The sequence below is a fragment of the Pelobates fuscus genome, chromosome 7, assembly GCF_036172605.1.
Source record: "Pelobates fuscus isolate aPelFus1 chromosome 7, aPelFus1.pri, whole genome shotgun sequence".
Taxonomy (NCBI): domain Eukaryota; kingdom Metazoa; phylum Chordata; class Amphibia; order Anura; family Pelobatidae; genus Pelobates; species Pelobates fuscus.
In genome coordinates this window covers 185,598,911-185,623,095 of record NC_086323.1, presented here as the reverse complement: position 1 = coordinate 185,623,095, position 24,185 = coordinate 185,598,911, and the positions used below count along the sequence as shown (strand labels likewise).

Genomic DNA, 24,185 nt, shown 5'->3' with positions numbered 1-24,185 from the left:
CACTTTATGTAAACGTTGTCAAATGAATTTGCACTTTAAATTCTAGCGCACCTTTCTTTCTGCTTTTAGTACAATTGGAGTGTGTTTTTGGCTAATATACTATATAGGTGCTGCTGTATTCTAAAGAATTTCATTTATTTTTAGAATTTATGTTCTAAATTGGAAGCGCCAATTTTTTCACTTGTTTTATTGTATTTCTATACAATAAAAAAGCCATTTTTATATACATTCCTATCTGGAGTCCTGTTTTCCTGCTAAATCTGCAGACCAAGGTGAATGGATTCACAGCCCCCCACTACATCAGCGGAGGCACCCATTGAACGCTTTATATGTCTACATCTTGTGAGTGCAACCATTTATAGTGCACATTTCATTGTTTTAACTGTATAACACTGTTATGTTTATGTTCTTTTTAGAATCACAGCCGTATCCTATACATTTGTTGCTTATATTCTGAAATAAGAAGAGTATACCTAGTGAGTCACTTTTAACAGGGATGCATGTACAGGGCCTTATAGATGAGAGAGGCTAAACTCTGCGGGATGGGACTTTTCAAAAAGTGAGCATAAAATAAAACTATAACCATTAAAAAAGGAGAAACTATCCATACCCAGTAAAACACACTACACAGCAGAACCTATCTGGTAGGAGGGTTTTTTATAGCTTTAATTGTCTGTTCTAAATAGCTGAGTTGGCATTGCTAACCCTATTGTAATGTTGCCATGGATTAACTAGGAGTGGTGTGTTTTTCTATAGATTAATGCCAAATTGTGTATTGGGAGCTTTAATCTAATTAGATCATTAACGTAGAACTCCCCATTTTTAAATTGTCCTGGTAGCAGCAGCATTTAGATCAGAGTACGTGTGGGTGGCGTTAACATTTTTAGGTCTAGTGAGTATGTGTGTTTTATTTATTTTAAATTTTTTTTTTACATTCTTTATTTTGTGTGGACCGTGAAAGAATGCCAACAAAGTACAATCTATATATACATGAGGATAACAACGAAAACAGTGCTGTTGAGAGATTGTGCCTAATCTTATACAGGTGGTCCTCGTTTTGAAAATTCATGGCAAAATATACATGCTGATCGAAGCACAGGAAATAATGCCATTTTAACATTATAGAAGTAAAGCATTAAACTTGGAACACAAAGTGATTGAATGTGCAGTGCATCACAGCAGGAGCCACCGAGAATCCTTCCCCTCTTCAGCCAGTATCTACAGCGGAGCAAGGAGTAAAAGGTACAATCCTGTTCACATCCCAGGTGCGGGTCAACATTAAAGCGCTGTCTGGGGATAAGGTAAGGCCTAACTTCCGAAGGAAAGCTGTGGAGTGCTCTATGGAGGAAAGCTGGTATGTGCGGCCTTGTCTGGTAACCATGAGGCTGCTAGACGGAATCCATTTATAAGAGATGTTCGCTATTCGTAGGGTCGGTTTGACTCATTGGAAGGATCTTCTCCAGTCTGAGGTGGATCTTGCAGAAACTGAAGCTGCATCGTTTTGAATTGAAGTGGTGTTATTTTTTTTCACAGCTTCTTGGATTGCTAGCTTGTCCCAAAGAACAGGGAAATGTAAAAGGACGTCACAAGGAGCCTTACTAGACTTTGCGAGGTCGAAGCAGCCATCGACTTGAGGGACCTTTGTGGAGCGATGGGGCAGCAGAGTAGCCAGGAGTCGCCTGTGGAAATGTGGCAATTCTTGCTCATCAATTCAGCTATACCTCTAATTTTGAGGTTATTGCGCCTTCGTGCATTATCTAAGGTGTCAATTCTGTCCTGCATAGCTTTGTGTGATGCCTGGAGTTGTTGTATCGGCTCCTTAGTGCCTGTATGCTGTTGTGTAATGGAAGAGATGTCCTCTGTAACCTGCACTCTGGCATTGACCACAGTGATGTCTTCCTGTATTATGTCTAAATCAGCACTGAAAAAGGCACAGATGTTGTTCATTAGTACCTTGATGTCTCCCTTCATGGCTGGGGCTGTCAGATCTTCCTCATGTTGTGGGGAGATTAGTCCCTCTGTGTGGGGTAGGTCACCAGGGGCATTGAAGGTTTGTTCCCAGAGGAGGAATAGCAGGGACCCGGCTGCGCCGACATTTTGGGTCTAGGGCACGGACACAGGAAGACGCTGATATCGCGGGAGCCTTTCCCTGCGAGGGTTCAAAGCTTTTTTTGCCTTCCCCATGTTGCTTTCATGTGCCGGTCACAAGCTCAGGTATGTTCTGGTAGAACACCACAGTAATCTGGCTATATGTGCTGCAAGTAGCCGAAGTTCAGCCGACATGCGTCCCTTCTGTGTGCAAGCCACGCCTATCGTATGTGTTATTTATTTTTTTGACTTGGAACCACTGAATACATAACATAATAGTTTTAGAATTTATGGAAACCTTTTGTGGCATGCTCATATTCACTTGTACACATTTGTAGTGATATTCAATACGATGTTATTTCATTCTTTAAATGACTATTCTTTGTAACATTTAACGGACTTGAACTAGATTTATATAATAAAGTTCTTTTGTTTTCTCATCTAGGTCATCGACACGACCTGAAGTTGCCTCTGTACAACCTATTTACGTCAATGACAAGCCATGCTCTCAGAAAGCTGTAGTCAAAGCCTGTGCAACGCACCCCATGCGGTTAGCTAGTATCATCTTTGCTGAAGATATATGTGAGTTTTTTTTTTTTTTTCATTTGCCTTGAAACCTCTGAGGACTCCTTTATTTGCTTAGAATCTGAGTGACCAAATGCAGTAAAATGGAATGGTGGTGGAGAGGTTGAGCATATGAGATAGGAGAGAGCCAAGTCTCAGAGGCCCTGGAGCATACCATAGTTTACTGAAACAAAATTGGGTTCCTATGCCATAAAAACATAGAATGTGACGGCAGATCCATTCGGCCCATCTAGTCTGCCCAATATTTTAAATCCTTTCATTAGTCCCTGGCCTTATCTTAAGTCTAGGATAGCCTTATGCCTATCCCATGCATATTCTCACTACTTAATTGATAACTATATCTTCTATCCTGATTTTTTATTTTATTTTTAAAGTTGGTGCATTTATAGTCTTTTTTTCTTCTTCTAAATCTTTATTTATAATTGCATGCATGTCAATTGGTTACAACAACATATAGGGTATAGGCTTATGTAGGTATACAAATATGTGACATTTGATATAGGTACATATACATTAATAATCAGTGTTATAATAAGTATAGAGTTACATAAACGGAGCTAGCGACAGTAAATATGAACAGTTTCAGTTATTTGACCGTTATTGTAGAGTAGTTTGATGGTTTGTTTTTCTATTACTGGGCTACTGAACCCCTTTCAGAGTTGTGGCTTTGATCTTCGTTCCGTGCCCGGTATCTTTTGCCGTCCATATTCTGCATTCCCGTGGCATCTGTGTGCCCACTAGATTTACATATTTGTTGTTCATAGCCTAGCGGATTGGTCCTATCTACCCTATGTGAACATGAACCTTTTTAAGAAATGACCCATAGTTAGGTCAGATTGAAAGGAAAGAAAGAAATAAAGAGGGAAACAAGGTGAATGAGGGGTCGGGAAGGGGGGGGGGGGAGGGAGGGACAGGGCAGGTTTGGTATTTGCCAGGATAGGGTGGCCGGAACCCGGGGTCGCGTCTAGGTATTTACGAAAGGCATTTCGACCCTATGTCCATTCAGTCATCAGCGGTTAGTATAGTCTTCCCATGGCTCCCATGTTTTGAGGAACAGGGGGTATGTGTCTCCTATTTGTGCTGTTAGTTTATCCATGAGATGGGCCTCTTTGATATTACGGATGACTTTTTCCATTTGTGGCATATCGGTGTGTAGCCAGGTTTGTGCTATGGCTCTTCTAGCGGCTAGGGTTAGTTTGTTGAACAGTTTTTGCTCTTTGTTGATCAGACTGTCTACTGGCCTAGCTATCAAGAATGACCAAGGGTTCGGTGTAAGTGTTTTGTGAAGCACTTCCGTCAGAAGTCGGGCTATTTCCTCCCAAAATGTCACTACTTTGGGGCATGTCCACCACATGTGTATATATGTGCCTTTCTCTCCACACCCGCACCAGCATGTGTCAATGATTGTTTTGCCCATGCGGTACAGTTTGACCGGGGTGGTGTACCACCTCATAAGTGTTTTGTAACATTGTTCTTGGTGTAGTACGCATATGGATTCTTTTGTTGCTGCTTCCCATATGTCTTGCCATTCTCCCCCCTCTAGTGTTTGTTGTAGGTCTGTTTCCCATTGTGTGACATATGTGGGAGTGTATGTCTTATCCGATGGTGCACTTAGTTGGGTATAAAGGAGGGTGATGAGGCCGGTACGTGGTCCATCGGACATGCACAGCGTTTCAAAGAAGGTTAGTTTGGCACTGGCTGCTTTCCTCACTTGTGCCCGTCCTGCAAAGTCCCGGAGTTGAATATATCTAAAGTGATCCTTAGTGGTTAGCGGGGCTAATGTATTGAGGTCTTCAAATGTTCTGATAGCACCTGCATGGTATAGTTGGTGATATCGTTAGATTCCCGTGTTTTCGATGCCCTTAAAATCCCTAGCTGTCAGGCCGGCTGGGAAGGCACTGTTGCGTAGGTACGGTGTGAGTGGTGAGATTGGGTGTGTTAAGGAGTATTTGTGGGCTGTAGAGTCCCATATCCTGATCGAGTTCAGGATTGCTGGGCAGGTCATGGAAACCTCCGGTCTGTCAGATTTGTGGACCCATATCCAATATTGTGGGAGATCCGTATTCATAAGCAGTGTTTCTAGATCAACCCATCTGTGGGTGTCTGGCGGTGAGTGCCACTCTATTATTTGTGCTAATTGTGCCGATAAATAGTAAGCGTGGAGTTTGGGCAGTCCTAGCCCTCCTTTACTTTTGGGTGTATAGAGGGTTTGTCTCGCAATCCTGTGCCTCTTCCCTGCCCATATAAAGTCATCTATGGCAGTTTGGATCGGTTTGAGGTCTCCTTTAGTGACCCGTACCGGTAGGGCCTGGAAGAGGAACAGGAGGCGCGGCAGTATGTTCATCTTGCCGCAGTCGTCCTATCCACGATATGGGTTTGTCTTGCCACTTAGCAAGGTCTTTTATTAGGGTGGTCAACAGGCGTTTGTGATTTTCCATGTATAAGTCGTTGGGGTCGGATGGGAGAGCCACCCCCAAGTATTTAATTGGCCGTCGGCTAATGTTCAGGTTATAGCTGTGAGCCAACCAGTTGGCGTCTGGATCGGAGAGTCCGATGGGCATGCCCACCGATTTATCAACATTTATCTTGTACCCCGAGACGCGTTTATACGTTTCTAGTAGATCGAGGAGGTTTGGCACTGAGTCTTTTGGGTCGGTTAGGGTCAGCAATATATAATCGGCATAGGCCGAGACTTAAAACTCCTCCGTCGCTATCCTGACGCCCTTGATCCCTGGATGTTCCCTTATGAGCCGCAGTAGAGGTTCGAGGGCCAAAATAAATAGGAGGGGGGACAAGGGGCATCCCTGTCGTGTACCATTTCTGAGGGCAAAAGGGCGTTGCGTTGTTCCAGGCACTAGTGTCTGCGCTCTGGGGTTTGTGTATAGGGCGTGGACTGCGGTGACGAATGTGTCCGGTAGATGCATGTCGCGCAATAGCGTGAAAAGAAAGGGCCATAAGACCCTATCAAACGCCTTCTCCGCATCCAAGGAGAGGATCAGAGTAGGCGTTTGTTTCTTCCCAGCTCTCCACATGAGATCTGCAGCCCTTCGTGTGTTCTCGTATAACTACCTTGTGGGGACAAAGCCCACTTGGTCGGCATGTATGTATCTGGTGAGGAGTGGATTTAGTCGGTTGGCTAGTAGTTTAACATATGCTTTAAGGTCAAAATTTATGAGGGATATGGGCCGGTAATTGGCGATGTGTGTGGTATCCTTATCTGGTTTAGGGATAAGGGTTATGTCTGCTGTCGAAAGGTCTTGGTGCGGCTTTTCTCCCTCTGTCCATTGTTTGTACATTTTAGTTAGGTGTTGTGTTAGCTCGTCTTTGAAGGTCTTATAATATGTGCCATCAAATCCATCAGGACCTGGAGCTTTGTTCCCCTTGAGCCCCGCAATAGCTGTTACTACTTCGTCCACGTCTATGGGCACTCCCAAGGGCTCTATCAGGTTTGTGGCCAGTTTCGGGAGTTGGGCCTTAGTGAGGTCTTGAGTTCTGCCATGTACTCAGTGTTGGACTCTGTCAGGGCGGGGGAGTGATCATAGAGCTTTGCAAAGAACTGTGTGAATTTGTCATTGACGTCCGTTGGGTTTGTAAGGACCGTTCCTTGTTTGTTTCTGACGATTATTGTTGTGATCTTGTTTGGTTTGGGCCGTAAGGCTCTTGCGAGAAGGGTGTCCATTTTATTGGACTTCTCGTAGAAGAGTCTTTTTGTGTGGCGTATGTCATTACTGACTTCGTCCACCATCAGTTCTCTGATCATTCGTCTAATTTCTTGTAAGTCCCTTGCTGTGGTTTGTGTGTCTGTTTGTTTATGTTGCAGTTCAGTTCTGCGTAATTGTTTTTGTAAGTCATATAGAGCTGGCTCTGACTTCAATGGCAGGCGAATAATAAGCTTATTCAGGCTCTCAGACTTCCCACCAGGATAGCTCCTTTTCCAGCCTCTCAATAATTCACGATATCCAATTGGGTAAAGGTAAATACAGCTTTACTGGATACAATACAAGAGATAAAATAAGCTAAAATAACATGAGTAGAAGTTTCCACAGCACTAACGCGTTTCGACCTCCAGGTCTTTGTCAAAGTGTGTGGTTGCTGTTGCCTTTCTGTCACTTAAATAGTGGTCCTTCGTTTAAATTTGGCGCCGATTTCCCGGCGTTTTTTTTCACTTCCGGGTTCGTTGTGCATCCGTGTCATGTGACCTTCCGCCCGGTCACCTGATTCTGACGTCATCCGCATTGACGTCACTTCCGGTTTTTCGGTCACAACCTTATGCTTTGTTCACTGATCGGCAAAACTGTAAATTTCGCCATTTTGGAAGAGGAAATTGCCAGTTTTGCCGATCAGTGAACAAAGCATAAGGTTGTGACCGAAAAACCGGAAGTGACGTCAATGCGGATGACGTCAGAATCAGGTGACCGGGCGGAAGGTCACATGACACGGATGCACAACGAACCCGGAAGTGAAAAAAACCGCCGGGAAAACGGCGCCAAATTTAAAGGAAGGACCACTATTTAAGTGACAGAAAGGCAACAGCAACCACACACTTTGACAAAGACCTGGAGGTCGAAACGTGTTAGTGCTGTGGAAACTTCTACTCATGTTATTTTAGCTTATTTTATCTCTTGTATTGTATCCAGTAAAGCTTTATTTACCTTTACCCAATTGGATATCGTGAATTATTGAGAGGCTGGAAAAGGAGCTATCCTGGTGGGAAGTCTGAGAGCCTGAATAAGCTTATAATTCACCTGCCATTGAAGTCAGAGCCAGCTCTATATGGCTCTGAATACTGTGAGTGACCCATTACCCTCTTTTGATTGATGTTCCTTTTAAAACAGTGTTACACTATATATATATATGTTTTTATTATAGGACAATCAGGAGGTGTTCCACTCATCATACTAAGTATACCAAATTTGTGTATATTCTTTCTGCACCCCCCTTATACCTCTTTCTTTCACTGTATCTTGAGTGCCAGTTAGTGATTTTAGGCACTGGGGGTAGTTGCTAATGCTTATTTTTATAAAAGCGCCAATCCACCATTTCTGTATTGTGTTTGTATTATATTGTTTTTGTAAGTCCATGTGCCTTTCGTATTTTTTCTTTTTATGGTGTGTTGCCAGTTTGATAAAGAGGCCTCTGATCACAGGCTTATGGGCCGCCCAAAGGGTGGTGGGAGAGATGTCGGGGTATCATTAGTTTGAAAGTATTGTGTTATCTCTTGCCCCAGGACATACTTGAAAACGAGAGAAGTCTCTGGTAAAATATTTTATAAATAAATAATGCTCTCCTGTACCTGTGGGTTTTTAAGGAGGGAGGCATTCATCCTCCACTTCCAGGGTGTCTGTGTTCCAGCGGTTTTTAGAGCTATCTCTATGTCTGCGTGATCTGACCATGAGATTAGGTTTATCACTGTGGATTTGACCCACTGCATACCCAGCCTGTTTGTGAGGAAGAGGTCAATGCGAGAGTAGGTGGCGTTGGGGGCAGAGTACATAGTTACATAGTTACATAGTTAGATAGCTGAAAAGAGACTTGCGTCCATCAAGTTCAGCCTTCCTCACACCTGTTTTTTGCTGTTGATCCAAAAGGCAAAAAAAACCCAAAAAACAAAACAAAAAAAAAAAACCCAGTTTGAAGCACAATTTTGCAACAAGCTAGGACAAAAAATTCCTTCTTGACCCCAGAATGGCAGTCAGATTTATCCTTGAATCAATCAGTTATTACCCTACATTGAAAGATTATATCCTTGAATATTCTGTCTTTGCAAGTATGCATCTAGTAGCTGTTTGAACATCTGTATGGACTCTGATAAAACCACTTCTTCAGGCAGAGAATTCCACATCCTGATTGTTCTTACAGTAAAAAAACCTTTCCTTTGCCTTAGACGAAATCTTCTTTCTTCCAGTCTAAACGCATGGCCTCGTGTCCTATGTAAAGTCCGGTTTGTGAATAGATTTCCACACAATGGTTTGTATTGGCCCCGAATATATTTGTATAATGTTATCATATCCCCTCTCAGGCGACGTTTTTCTAAACTAAATAGGTTTAAATTTGTTAACCTTTCTTCATAGCTGATATGTTCCATTCCTTTTATTAATTTTGTAGCCCGCCTCTGCACTTTTTCTAGTGCCATGATGTCCTTCTTTAGAACAGGTGACCAAAATTGCACAGCATATTCAATATGTGGTCTTACCAGTGATTTATAGAGAGGCAAAATGATATTCTCGTCCCGAGAATGAATGCCCTTTTTCATGCATGACAATACCTTACTGGCCTTGGCCACTGCTGATTGACATTGCACATTGTTGCATAGTTTGTTGTCTATAACAATTCCCAAGTCCTTTTCGTGTGTTGTTATCCCTAATTCACTTCCATTAAGGGTATACGTTGCTTGTGTATTCTTTACGCCGAAGTGCATAACTTTGCATTTTTCAACATTAAATTTCATCTGCCATTTGAGTGCCCAGTCCTCCAGTCTATCTAAATCCTTCTGCAGCAAAGTAATATCTTGCTCACATTGTATTATTTTACAAAGTTTTGTGTCATCTGCAAACACTGAAACATGACTTTCAATGCTGTCTTCAAGATCATTTATAAAAATGTTAAATAGAAGGGGTCCCAGAACAGACCCCTGAGGGACACCACTTGCCACCTCTGTCCAGCTTGAAAATTTACCATTAACGACAACTCTTTGTATTCTGTTTTTAAGCCAATGTTCTACCCAAGAACAAGCATTTTCATCGAGACCGATTTCCTTGAGTTTGAACACTAATCTTTTGTGTGGAACTGTATCAAATGCCTTGGCAAAATCCAAATAGATCACATCCACTGCAACACCCTGATCTATACTTCTACTTACTTCTTCGTAGAACGCAATCAAGTTAGTTTGACATGACCTGTGCTTCATAAAACCATGCTGATTTTTGCTGATAACCATATTCTTCTCAAGGAATTCTTGAATATTATCCCTTAATAACCTTTCAAATATTTTACCAGCCACAGAAGTTAAGCTCACAGGTCTATAATTTCCAGGCAAGGATTTTGAACCCTTTTTGAATATAGGAACCACATCTGCCTTCCTCCAATCCTCCGGAACACTTCCTGAAAGAAAAGAATCTTGAAAGATTAAAAACAGAGGTTCACTTATTTCTACACTTAGTTCCTTAAGTACACGTGGATGGATACCGTCAGGCCCTGGAGCTTTGTTTATATTAACTTTCTTTAGTTGCTGCAGCACATTGTCTTGAGTTAACCAATTACAATTATTCTGCAAGTTTTTAGTAGCAATCATTTGCACATCTATTGCCATGGGTTCTTCTTTAATATATACGGAGGAGAAATAGTTATTTAGAATTCCTGCCTTTTCTTGGTCTTCATTAACTAACACCCCCGTTTCAGTTTTAAGTGTACCTATACTTTCATTTTTGGGTTTTTTGGAATTTATGTACTTAAAAAATGCTTTGGGGTTTGTTTTGCTCTCTTTAGCTATCATTTTTTCATTTTGAAGTTTATCAAGTTTAATTGCCTTTTTGCACGCATTATTTGCTTTCTTATATCTTTTATAAGATGCATCTGATTTGTCTGATTTAAATGCTTTAAATGCCCTTTTCTTATTTTTAATCTCTTGTTTTACTTCTCTACTAAGCCACATTGGTTTTAATTTGTTTCTTTTATACTTATTTCCCAATGGTACATACTGAGAAATGTACCTTTCTAATATTTGTTGGAAGATGATCCATTTATCCTCAGTGTTCTTTTCACTAAAGAGTTTATGCCAGTCAATATATTGTAAAGCTTCCCTTATCTTATTGAAATTGGCCTTTTTAAAATTATATGTTTTAGTATACCCCATGTACTTTTGTTTTTTTGAGTTTATTTCAAAGGACACTATATTGTGATCACTATTTCCCAAGTGCTCACCTACTTGAATGTTGGTCAAAAGATCAACGTTGTTTGTTAAAACCAGGTCCAGACAAGCGTCCATTCTAGTTGGTGCTTGTACAAGTTGTGACATGAAGTTGTCATTTAACAAGTTTAAAAACCTAATTCCCTTTGCTGAGCTACTAGTCCCTATGTCCCAATTTATGTCTGGGTAATTAAAATCTCCAATAATTAAAGTGTTACCAAGATTTGCAGCTTTCTCAATTTGCTCAAACAGCTTTTGTTCCTCGTCAATATTAACATTAGGTGGTTTATAACATATCCCAACCAATAGTTGGTTTCCCTTCTTTTCCCCCAAGCAGATATTTACCCATAAAGCTTCCACATTTTCCTCATCGCATTCAATTTGCTTAAGATTTGGCTTTAAATCATGGTTGACATACAAACATACCCCACCACCCTTCTTGTTTTTCCTATCCTTCCTAAATAACGTGTACCCATTTAAGTTAACTGCCCAGTCATGTGTCTCATCCCACCATGTTTCAGTTATGCCTATTATATCATATTGTTTAGTGTATGCTAATGCCTCTAGTTCCCCCATTTTGTTATTTAGGCTCCTTGCATTAGTAAGCATACATTTAATATCATGCGTCTCTTGTTTATTTTGTGAATTACCAACATTACATAGCTTCTCTGTTCTGAGCTTGCCCCTCCCCCCGTCTCCACCCTCCTTATACTGTTCTAAAGCCCATCTCCTTTCTGTCCTATCTCCATTTTGTAGATTGCTATGACCCTCCCCCCCTACTACTAGTTTAAAATCTCCTCCAACCTTCTAGCCATCCTATCCCCCAGCACTGCAGACCCCCTTCCGTTTAGGTGCAATCCATCACTACTATATAGGTTGTACCCAATCGCAAAGTCGGCCCAGTGCTCTAAAAACCCAAAACCCTCCTTCCTGCACCAAGACTTCAGCCACGCATTAACCTCTCTAATCTCCCGCTGCCTTTCCACTGTAGCACGTGGCACAGGTAATATCTCAGAGAATACCACCTTGGAGGTCCTTTTCTTGAGTTTGCTACCTAATTCCCTGAAATCATTCTTTAGGACCTTCCATCTTCCTCTTACTTTGTCATTGGTACCAACATGGACCATGACCGCTGGGTCATCCCCAGCCCCTCCCAATAATCCATCCACTCTGTCAGCAACATGCCGGACCCGAGCACCCGGGAGACAGCAAACTGTCCGGTTGAGCCGATCAGAGTGGCAGATTGCCCTATCTGCTCTCCTAATGATAGAGTCCCCTACCACCACAACCTGTCTTGCCTTCCTTACATTTTGATCCCCACCCGTACTAGAGGGGCTGTCACCTCGGCTGTTAGAAGTAACAGCTTCCTCTAATACAGCTACTCCTGAGCTGATGCTCCCAACATCTTCCCTCAAACGGGCAAATCTGCTAGGTTGCACCAAATCAGGACTAGCTAGCCCTTTCCTCTTCCCTCCCCCCCTGCTTCCTCGCCCCACTGTCACCCAGCTACATGCCTGTTCCCCATCTGTCATATCTCCTCCCTCTCCACTACCTGTCCCCACTAAACTCTGCTCTGTATAGTCACGTTCACCCGGGTGTTGGATGCGCCACGGATCCAAGAGTCCCGTGTTAAGGATAAATTTGTGCAGGAGCTTGTCCTGTCCCCCTTTGTGTTGTGATCGTGGGAGATGTTGTCCTCCCCCCGATCTGTCGCTGGGCAGGGTGTCGCATTAAGTTCCCCCCCTAGTATCAGTATTCCCCTTGGGAGGGTGTTTATCCTTGTTTCGAGTTCTGTCCAGAACTCTGGTGTGGGGGAATTCGGGGCATATACATTTACCAGGTGATAGGTGTTGGAGTGGATTGTGCCCGATAGCACCACGTACTGGCCCTCCATGTCGGTTTGTATGCTTGTGATCAGTATAGGACACGTCTTATGTATGAGTATTTCTACTCCATTTTTTTTTACAGGGGGCTCGAGACGCATATGCCCTCGTGTATATGTGATCTGTTAGGGTTATGCGTGAGCTACGTGGTATGTGGGTTTCTTGTACGAATGCGATGTCCGCCCTCTGTCGTCTCGTTTCTCTAAAAAGTAGTCTGCGTTTTGTGGGCATATTTAGTCCGTTCACGTTCAGTGAAGTTATTTTTAAGTCCATGTCTCGGTGTGGGGTGGCGTGTGTCAGCTTACCTAACTTGAGACGGATTGTCAGTCTATTTCGTGTTCCCGTCCCGACCGGTGCCGTCCACCCCAGCAGGCGTATCCTCGAAGTCTTGCTTGTGCCAAGCCTCGTGTGTATGGATAATTGACGGGGGCGAAGGGGGACGGGGGGGATGGGGGACGGGAATAGGTTGAGATAGATTGGTGAGAGGTTGTAGAGAGTATACAACCTAAGAAAAAGCAGATGTATAAGTTAAATAAGCAAGTCAATAAACTTTGTGAACCAACCAAGTTCACTTTATGCTTTTTATAGTAAAACAATCAATGAAATTATCCGGGTTTTACCAGTCGCCAGGAGCTAGGGGGTGGGCGTCCACCACGCCGAGGGTATCTCCTCTAACGGGGGGGAAGCTCAGCCGGTATGCACCCTGGCGAGGCTCAGACAAAGTATAAACAACCTGTGTCTTCTGGTCAACTTGGGGGGGGGGAGAGGGGTTGTCCATTAGTAACATCCCTGCCTGTTCTGATCTTCTACATTCTACATTCCCGTTTCTTGTGCCGTTTATCCCGTGGTTCGGGGGTGGGGGGTGTTCCAGGTGTAATATTTAGGTGAACGCATATCATCTGTGGGGGGGGGGGGGGGGGAGTGGTAATGTCAGTTATTTTGTCAGGGCGAAAGTGTCATCAGTATCCCCTGTTTACTATCCTTGGAGCTATTAATTCATGTTCCTCTGTTGAGCTTTGGGCCATATAGTAGGGTTTCTGTGACATCTGGTCCCATGGGTATTAGTCTCAGGAGTGTGCTGCTCATTTTAGGCTCAGTGGTAGTATGTGGAACTCGTGCCCCGTGCTAGTGCCTGTGCAGGCTGCCCGACCCATTCTGTGTCCGTCTCATTGGTACATCCTTGCGATATGGGAGGGGTGGTTCCCAGGGGGTGCATTGCCGTCTGGGTGGGCCTTCCATTTTCTATATCTTAATGCCACTTTCCCGGGTTAAAGCGGATGCGCCAGGTCTCGTGACCCGAGACTCCCGCTCTTTTGACAGTGGCATTATGTTAGGTCTATGACAATTAATGGCCTCTGTTGTGTGTCCCGAATATTACATGCATCTCAGTCCCACACTTCCCTCTGCATATAACATGTAGCCCAATGTGTTTAATCAAAGCTAATTGTCTATTATCATTGTTTCTCCCACCTCTCTTTTTATTTTTATTTTTTTTCCTCCCCTTTTTTCGGTTTCTTCCCCCTCTTTTTTTTTTTGGGTGGGGTCTCTCCCTTCCCCAACTTAGTGCCATAACGTAGTACATACTTGGTGTTCAAATGGATGTGCGGTGCGCTCGTGTGTGCAGGTGTGGGTAGGCGTAGGAGCTCCCATATGGCTCTCGTCCTCCCAGGTTTCAGTGTTCTATAGTATAGTTAGACAACATATACCACCGGGGGCGCCACAATCACAAACATGTAAATATATTTACCGTATTGTAGACCTGAATAATCATGTAAAGAGATAGGGAGGCATGAGGGGACCAGGGTGGCTAGATGATGGGTTTAAAGCGGCACTGTCATGCCAAACTTACTTTTCTTTAATCGATTCCTCTTCTCTCCCTCTCTCAGGATCTATCCTTCATTACTTCCTGTCTGCTCTAGTTTTCTTTAAAACATAATACAAAGTCAGAGAAATTCTAAGCTTCCCTCCCTGTTCCTGCGATGCTTCCTGTCAGTATTCCCGAACGTCCTGTCGCTTAGACAGGACGCCGGCAAAACTGCCGAATTGCGTCCTAACAGAATGAGAACAGTTTATCCATTCGTGTTAGGATGCAATTTGGGACTTTATTTGGATCTGACTTTCATTCTAATGAATGAAACTTCGATCCTATTCATTGCCGCTGCTGCATCTTGCAGCCACTTAGTAGATAACTCCCTAATTCCCACAGTATTAGGGAGCTATCTACCAAAAGGCTGAAAGACCTAAATTGTTTTTTCAGCCACATTTACAAAAATACTAAGTAAAGATTACTTAGTATTACTAAATTGCTCCTACTCGCTATATCGCAAGTAGGGGCATGTCTAGTAAACAGTGAGCAGCCAGTAGGGGGGTGTACTAGTGTTTTTTTGTTTTTTTTAAACAGTGAGCAGCCTCTCCTGCTCCCTGCCGCTTCTATCTTTACAGATTACAAGGAGGGAGCTGCACGCCGGTAGCTCCCACCTTGTACTAAACTGAAGAAACGAACACTGATATTCGATGTTTGTTTGTTCGTCTGACATTTCTATTCATTCATTCGTCTTTCTGACGAATGAATGAATAGATGAAAATCCTGTTCGCATGCCCAAGTGTTTAACTGGGCATGTGCGGGGATTTCACAGCGCTATCTAGTGTAGGCAGATGACCCGTCCCACAGGGACTTCATCTACCCCCACAAAGATGGCGGCATCCTGAATATAGGTCGGGGCAGAAAATAAAGATAAAAAAAAAAAAGGTAATATGGGTGGCTTAGGGGCATTTAGGGGTGACTTGGGGGTCAGTTAGATGTAGTGGAGTCAGGAAGGGGGTTAAAAAAAAAAAAAAAAACGGGATTCGGCCATGACAGTGCCGCTTTAACCCTATAGGGTCAGGAATACATGTTTGTGTTCCTGACTCTATAGTGCTCCTTTAAGCAAATCTTAGAATTTAAAGTCAAGGGAAACCTTAAGCAGGTAGTCCTGACGTGTAAGTCAGATGGTGCTTGCTGCATACGAGGACGATGTGGATTTTCTGGGCACAAATGGGATAGTAGTCGCTGGGTCCCAACTATGTGATGTTCGGTCTTCTGTGCAGAGTCTTGTGGATGTCAGAGGTTCCCTTGGAAGGCTCAGGGTGTCTAGTAGCTTTGTGGCTTCCGCAAGGCCCTTGTCAGGATTACTAGTTGATCCAGCATGTAGAATTGTGTCACACTGATGACTAATTGGTGACGTATTAACGAGCCTTAGAATGGACGGATTTAAAGGACCACTCTAGTGCCAGGAAAACATACTCGTTTTCCTGGCACTAGAGTGCCCTGAGGGTGCCCCCACCCTCAGGGACCCACTCCCGCCGGGCTCTGGAAAGGGGAAAGTGTTTAAAACTTACCTTTTTCCAGCGGTGGGCGGAGAGCTCTCCTCCTCCGATCCTCCTCTTCTCCTCCCCGTCGGCTGAATGCGCATTCAGCCGGTCACATAGAAAAGCATTCATAATGCTTTCCTATGGACGCTTGCGTGCTCTCACTGTGCAGACCTCGCTAAATCTAGCACAGACTGGCATTCATGCTAATTTTTCTCTCCCTCCCAGCACAATTGCCTGCACACATTCTGCCCTCCCAGCGAAGTTGCCCTGGAAACCTTTCACCTTGTACCACAGACAACTCTGTTTTTGGCACAGACTGGCATTCATGCTCATTCTGCTCTCCCTCCCAGCACAATTGCCTGCACACATTTTCACATGCTTCCACGGACACCCCTGGTTCTGGCGCAGATTGACACACATTCCGACCTCCCTGCCAGCGAAGTTGCCCTGGCAAGCTTCCACCTTGTACAACAGACAACTCTGGTTTTGGCACAGCCTGGCACGCATGCTCATTCTGCCCTCCCTCCCAGCAACTTTGTCTTGGCACACTCTTACATACTGCCCTCTGCACAGTAGGGCCCATACGAAGCTTGGGTTTATAACACACATTACTTTGACACATACTGGGATAACAATCTACCTAAGTCAATACCAAGTAATACATTTGCAGGGATATATTCTTATCTACTCTCACATTTCTGAAACTCTTCTCCGCTCGACAGTCCAGATAAACTTGTGCCATTGGCACTACAAGACGTACCCCCCCAATTCCTTTAACTGCTAGAGTCCTTCCAGGAATTAAGTCCTCAGAATGTTCTAGCTCTGAACGCACAAGAGTCACATCTGCCCCAGTGTCCCTGAGTCCCACAGTGTCCTCCTTTCCAACTGTCACAGGTTGCAGATTCACATTGTGGTTGCCCTCTGATTGGGTTACAAACAAGACAGAGGACGTTGGTTCTGAGGATCGTCCCTCCCCAGCTGATGATGCTGACTGCCATTTCCCAGGGTTGGTAACATTGATGTGCCCCACTTGGTTGCAAATAAAGCATCTGCGACTATATCCTTGTCCAGAAATGGCACTAGCTCCCCCTCTCCCTGAGGTAGAAGCTGGAACAAAAGATGGCCCACTAGGCCTGGTGATGGGGAGCCGTGGTGGTGGGGTCTTCCAGCTGGATGCTCCCTTGGCAAAACCTCTGCTCCGGTCCAGCAGCCATTTCTGTACATCGGCTGGGCAGAGCTGCAAAAACTGTTCTTTTATTAACAGATCTTACAAACCTTCTAAAGTGGTAATCTCCAGCCCTGTAGTTCACTGCCTGAATGTTGTCTCCAGGTGTCCCACCACTGCTGCATAACTTTCTGTGGGATGCTTTTGCAAAGTCCTGAATTATTTTGGTACACCTCAACATATCTACCTGTCATATTTTTCCTATCCCACCATTGGTTGTTGTTTATGAGTATAAACAGAAACAAAAATGATTTTGCTTTTGAATATCAAAGAATTAAGCAGTGAGATTGCAGGAACACTAGCTATACACCAAAATTGCTTCATCGAGCTAAAGTTCTTAGAGTGTTCCTTTAAATCATCCCAAAATGTGAATTTTCAAGCAGTTTTGCAGTGAGAAACACAAGACATTTGTCTTTCTTTTCATAGCATTTCTACTAGGCTGCAAATGAATCCTATAATAATTTTCATGTTTTAAAAAACAAACAAAAAAAAAATGTATTGTTTAAAATTACATTGCTTATGGAGCGTTTGAAAAGACGACTCACAGACTGTAAATGTTGCTATTCTTATGGTTTTATATGACTTCTACCTTTTTGAATTTTACAGTTACTGGGCAGTTGCTTCGATGTGATGTGATTGTTGATATTATTAATGATATTCAGGTAGTGTCTACTACAAGAGAACTTTATCTGGAAGATTCGCCATTGGAACTTAAAATTCAAGCTTTTGACTCAGAAGGTAAAAAAAAAAAGTGATGTGTATAGTTTGTATGTCAATTATGCTTTTTGTATACAATTCCGTGCATATTCTCTAAGTTGACTAATTTTAATCCTTTAAAAATTTTTGATTTTTAGAAAATGTATTTTGTTAAACTGAGTTGTATATAAAAACAGTAAATTATAAACTGTAGTATGCAAAAGTAAAAATAATGTTTAAACAGCGTACACGCTGGGTTCATACATAAATGAGAAGAAAAAAAAAACATATTGTTAAACATATGGGGGTGTCATATGTTCTTTTAAGTTGGCTTGTTGCATTGCTAAACAGTTACCCATTACTACAACCAAAACACAGGGTTTTAATTTTTTTCACCCATCATTGTTCAAAACAATAACACTAAGAGTCAGTCAAGATACCACAGACTGGTTATGGCGCCAGATGTCCCCCGGATACTGCCCACAGTATGTAGTCAAATCATTTTTGAACAGCTTAATACCCACCTGAGTACCCATCAACATTTCTGCGATACCCAACAGGGATCTTCCCTACCCTAATAGGTATATCATGTTTGTCCATATTTTGACAGAATACATTGGCTGAAATAGTCTGTGGCCCACTGTCAGTGAATTCAACACACAGATTGACAGAATTGATGCCACTAATGCAGAATTAGGAGCTTCCACACTAGTGATATCAGAAGAAAATATAGGCAATATTTCACATACATAACTTAGACCACACAATAAACACACACAGTTTATTTATATTTCAATGGGCTATGCCATGGTGTTTATTTAAAGGGAAACTCCAGTGCCAGGAAAACAATCCGTTTTCCTGGCACTGGAGGTACCCTCTCCCTCCCACCCACCAATCCCCGGTTACTGAAGGGGTGAAAACCCCTTCAGTGACTTACCTGAGGCAGCGGCGATGTCCCTCGTCGCTGTCTCCTCCTCCGCGCCGCTCCTCCCTGTTCTTCCGTCGGCCGGTGGGCGAGACTGATCCCGCCCACCGGCCGAGGAGACCTAATGCGCATGCGCGGCAATGCCGCGCATGCACATTACGTCTCCCCATAGGAAAGCATTGAAAACGAATTTCAATGCTTTCCTATGGGGATTTGAGCGACGCTGGAGGTCCTCACACAGCGTGAGGACGTCCAGCGACGCTCTAGCACAGGTTAACCCTGCAATGTAATTATTGCAGTTTATAAAAAACTGCAATAATTACACTTTTAGAGTTAGGAGTAGTGGGAGTTGGCACCCAGACCACTCCAATGAGCGGAAGTGATCTGGGTGCCTGGAGTGTCCCTTTAAAGCTTAAAAGGGGCTTTTATTTAAAGCTTAAATGGGGCATACCACCATAACTTGATAATGGTAACATATTTACATAAACCTTATTCTTTACTTCCAAAACTTTCACGGTTGGACTAAATAGAGGCAAAAACCAAAATAATGTTGTACAACATGAAGTATTCCTCTTCCAGTCTACCTTATTGAAAGCACTTTTTTTGTAGACTACATTTGTAAAGAATGCAACCAGCAGTTACATGTTTTGTTACAATCATTTACAAGATGATGCATGTAACGGAACCGCTGGCACCCCGACCGGGTACCCTCCGCTGACGGATGCTCCTAGTGCTTTCCGAGGTCTCCAAGCACTCCACCAGACACCATAACCACTGTAGACTCCCACGAACCGCCGCAGCTTGGTTGGGGTCTCGCCACGCTACCAACTCTGGACCCAAGACCAGGGTCTAGCTTCCAGTAGATGGACCTCTCCGAATTCCAGAGAGCAGGCACAGGAACAGCTCTTAGCAGAGCTCAGTGATTATACCCTGGGGAGTATAGTGATTATAGCAATCCCCAGAGTGTAGTTCTCCAATCCCCCAAACATGAGCCGAAACTTCATGAAGGTACAAGATGATCTGAGGTGCTAGCACACCCAGTCTGCTTTTATTTCCATCTTACACATAAAAGCCCGCCCACAGGGGCGGGGTAAAACAGCCAATAGCATAACGGTTACAACCCACAAGTTCCCTCCCCTCAGATAACCAGTTAACATAATTATTACAGCCAGGGAAAATACAGTTTTTATACATGTGCTATAACTTTAAAACCGTACATCCAATCTTCCCAAAAACCACATATTTGGAATCAGCACACTTTAAACATACACCCTTCCAAAAATCAGCCAAATCCCCCCAGTGGATCAAAAGTTAGCTGGAGGTCCCTTTATGACCGACCGCAAGCACATTTTCCTGCCCAAAACAGTTCCATAGATTTGGGCTGTACGGCCGGTCAATTTCATGCGAAAAAACGACTAAGTCCCATTTCGAACGGGACTTAGTCTCTGGAGCTGCAAGTTCAGTATGGAAGAAGGTAAGGGTCAGCGGTGTTCGGTAAAATGTGTAGCCGATTTTAGTTCCACAGAATCTTTAGCATACACCGCTGACCGCATTCGACTGAACAAAGATGGCCGCCGCCACGTGCAATTAACCTGCAGTAACCTCACAGCCTGGGAGGTAAATTGCCTGCACACGTTAACTTCTGGGTGGTCCGCCTGTGTGGTACTTGGTTCAGTAAGCCCTATTTACTGAACCAAGTGGGAGAAAGCCAGGAACAAGTTATTTTACAGGTCTGGGGACATAGTCTTAAAGGGACATTGTTCACCAAAGTTACAAGATGTCCCCAGACGGTTCTTAAAGGGCCATACACACACAATAAAAGTTCATACTTTTCAGGGGCCATAGTCTTAAAGGGTATTGTTACCCAAAGTCTCAATATGTCCCCAGACAGTTCTTAAAGGGCCAGCAGCAGTACAATAAAATACCATTCACTGTGCTTAAAGGGCCAGCAGTCGCACAATAAAATACAATATGCCCATATATAGTTCTCTAAACGTACCAATTTTCAAGGGGCCATAGTCAGCAGGTAGGAGGCGGGCAAGCAGGCTTCTCCAATGCCCTGCAAATACCCTGGAGTGTCTACTTTTACAAATGGTAGGCCTTTGTGGGGTGGTTTGAAGTAACAGCCTGCTAAGAGGCTCTAAAATTGCACATGGACCCAGCGTCAAAACTCAAAGTTTGAAAAAAACTGATATGGCTTAGTCTCCAATGTGCCCCTTCAACATCCCCATATCCCTGAAAATGGTACACATGGGGGTATTGTTGTACTAAGACAACATAGCTGAGCAACATAATAGGTGTTATACTGCCGTAGCACACATAAGGATTGCAAAATATACAGTAACATCTCCAACTGTGTGTCAAAAAGGCATAAAATAATGCTAATTGCTATTAGACTTGGTACAAACTAGCAGAAAAATTATCCTACGTTAGGGTTTAAAATATGCCCTTTGAAATACCCTGGAGTGTCTAATTTTACAAATGGTAGGCCTTTGTGGGGGTTTTTCGAACCGTCAAACTGCTATACTGGCCCAAATTGAAACATAGGCCCATCAAATCCGTCTCTCAAAATTCTACTGTAAATACCGAAATGGACAGGTCTCCAATATGGCGCTGTAGCTTCACGAAATAGTGCCAAAGACATACAATGGGGGTGTTATTTTACTCAGAAGACTTAGCTGAGCATAATATTGGGGCTTTGATCGTGGTGGCACATGTCAAATATACACAATGCCTAGCAAAAATGTAATGCGGATGTAAAAAATGCCCCAAATAAGTTTTTACCACAACCTTTGGCATACATTGGTGAAAAAATGGGGGCATGTTAAGGCACAATATGCACCATATGAGATACCCTGGAGTGTCTACTTTTACAAATGGTAGGCCTTTGTGGCAGAGAGCGTTTACTTACCTCTCCTGCAGCTCCTGTCAGCTCCCATCAGCTCCCTTCTCCTCCGCGACGGTCCGGTCAGCTCCCCTGTCAGCTCCCAGTGTAAGTCTTGCGAGAGCCGCGGGGTCATAGCGCGGCTCTTGCGAGACTTACACTGGGACTTGCAGAGGGAGCTGACCAGACCGGCGCGGAGGAGAAGGGAGCTGACAGGAGCTGCAGGAGAGGTAAGTAAACGCTCTCTGCCAGCCCCCCTCCTACACAGCCCATCCACTGGACCACCAGGGAATGAGAGCCCCCCTCCCTGGTCAGCTAACAAGCAGGGAGGGGGGACGAAAAAATAAATAAACATTTAAATAATAAAATATTAATAATAATAAAAATAATAATAATAAAAAAAAAATAATATAACAAAAAAGAATATTAAAATGATAATAATAAAAATGCCCACCCCCTACCAAGGCTCTGCATCACACACTGCATTCACACACACACTGCATTCATACACACACACACACTGCATTCATACACACACACACACACACACACACACTGTAAATAAATATTCAATTAATATAATTTTTTTAGGATCTAATTTTATTTAGAAATTTACCAGTAGCTGCTGCATTTCCCACCCTAGGCTTATACTCGAGTCAATACGTTTTCCCAGTTTTTTTGGGTAAAATTAGGGGCCTCGGCTTATATTCAGGTCGGCTTATACTCGAGTATATACGGTACATGTTTACAAAAACATTGTGTACTGAGTAACGAATCTGATAACGTAGTGTTACATCTTATCTCATCAAACCATTTCAGATGTATGTGTTAGTAGCTATGAGATTGTTTAACATCAGCAGCGGAAGTAGAGGCTTTCACTCAGCGTCTAGGTTTACCCAATATGGAAATACCCGACTGGTATGACGTGTCAGAACCCGAAAAGACCAGACCACAACATCAGAGACAGACCGGCCAAGCTACAGACACACGGAAAAGAATGTCGTGGAAGACCCCACCAGCATCACCCTTTCTAAGATCAAGAAAACACCCAATGACCCCTAGGAAAATAAACTGACAAAACCGGACGCAGATGGGGGAAACGGACTCTAAATTATAATGGACATACAATTTGTCTAAAGTAGAACTTTACTTGCTCACCCGCTTAATCCACAGATATTGGAAGGGGTAACTATATACAGCATCTAATGTATAATTATGTTGTAGACAGAATGTGAGAACGATATGATGCCAGCTTTTAGATAAGAGATTTCACATTGCCACACCAGGTTATTTCAATTTAAACAGTGCAAGGTATAACAGCTTCAGCACACCATGACGCAACGATGCCCAATTACAGTGTAATTTGAATCTCACATGATATAAGACCAGTTGATAACGTGAAGCGTCAATTTACCGCCTCAAGGGAAGCTACTTGGCAGTTGAGGCGTTATAGAGAACGCAAACTCACTTAGAACGCATTACCGATAGTAAAAAGTGTCCACGCTCCCACAGGACACAGATTAGAGCCCTCTGGGGCCGTGAGCGGTACCAACTAACTAAATAGCTTCTATGTCATAAAGTCAAACATTTCCTGAGCCAGCTCCTACCGCTGGACACACTCAGGCTACAGTACCGTCTCCTTTATAGAGGTCTAACACACTGTTTACTCATTATTTTCACAGTCCGCACAAAGCAGTAGACCTCTGTACCCACACGAGGGGGCTCTGATTCTCTACAGAACTTCCCCTCGTAGTACATCGAACTCGATACTTCTTTGAAATTGATTTGTAAATAGTTATTGTTTCTATAGTTTATCTGTTCATAATATTCTGTTTTGTACGGCCGTATCCCGGCTATCTCACGCTTACATACACACACCCAATAAGCAATCCCGCTATCTGTGTACACTCCACGTGATATCAACACACCAAATTCCCCAATACGACCCCAAACGTCAATAGACGCTAAGCTTAGATTGCCACCTGAACATGGGAACACTACGCATATGTTCCATAAATGTCAGAGGGCTGAATACGCCTGAGAAGAGAAAAATGGTTTTAACTGACTTAGTGAAAAATAAAACAGACATAGCATTTCTCGAGGAAACGCATTTAAGAGGCTCTGACGCCCCGAAACTTAAACACCCAAACTTCCCTCACGTATACTATAACAATTATATTCAGAGCAAATCACGAGGAGTGGCAATATTAATAGGGAAACAGGTCCCTTTCACATACTCTTCACACGTGACAGACGAATCGGGAAGATTCATCATCTTACAAGGAATAGTGGGGACAGAACCTATTACCCTAGTGTCCATATATCTCCCCAACAAACACCAATGTGGGGCGCTCAGAAAAATCATGGCAAAAATTAAACAACATACAAATTGCATACTTATAATAGGCGGAGATTTCAATATCTCACTGGATGCCAAACGAGATAGCACCTCGACTCATAGCACACACCTCAATGCCTCCAGAATTCAAATGCAACATATCATCAGAACTCATCAATTATCTGACTGTTGGAGGGTCTTCCACCCAACAACAAAAGACTATACACACTACTCCAATCCTAACAAATCATATTCCAGAATAGATTTCTTCCTGGTAGGTCATAGAGACCTGGGCTTGGTATCA

At 43.3% G+C, this 24,185-nt stretch overlaps 1 protein-coding gene across 1 annotated transcript in view; it reads left to right on the top strand.

Annotated features, from left to right (window-relative positions):
* Window positions 1–24,185, top strand: part of NUP210 (nucleoporin 210) — a 657,387-nt gene that overhangs the window by 6,057 nt on the left and 627,145 nt on the right. Inside the window, exons 2-3 of the mRNA XM_063426963.1 lie at window positions 2,534–2,670; window positions 17,645–17,776. Of these exons, the coding sequence (XP_063283033.1) occupies window positions 2,534–2,670; window positions 17,645–17,776 (269 nt within the window). The remainder of the gene's footprint in view (window positions 1–2,533; window positions 2,671–17,644; window positions 17,777–24,185) is intronic.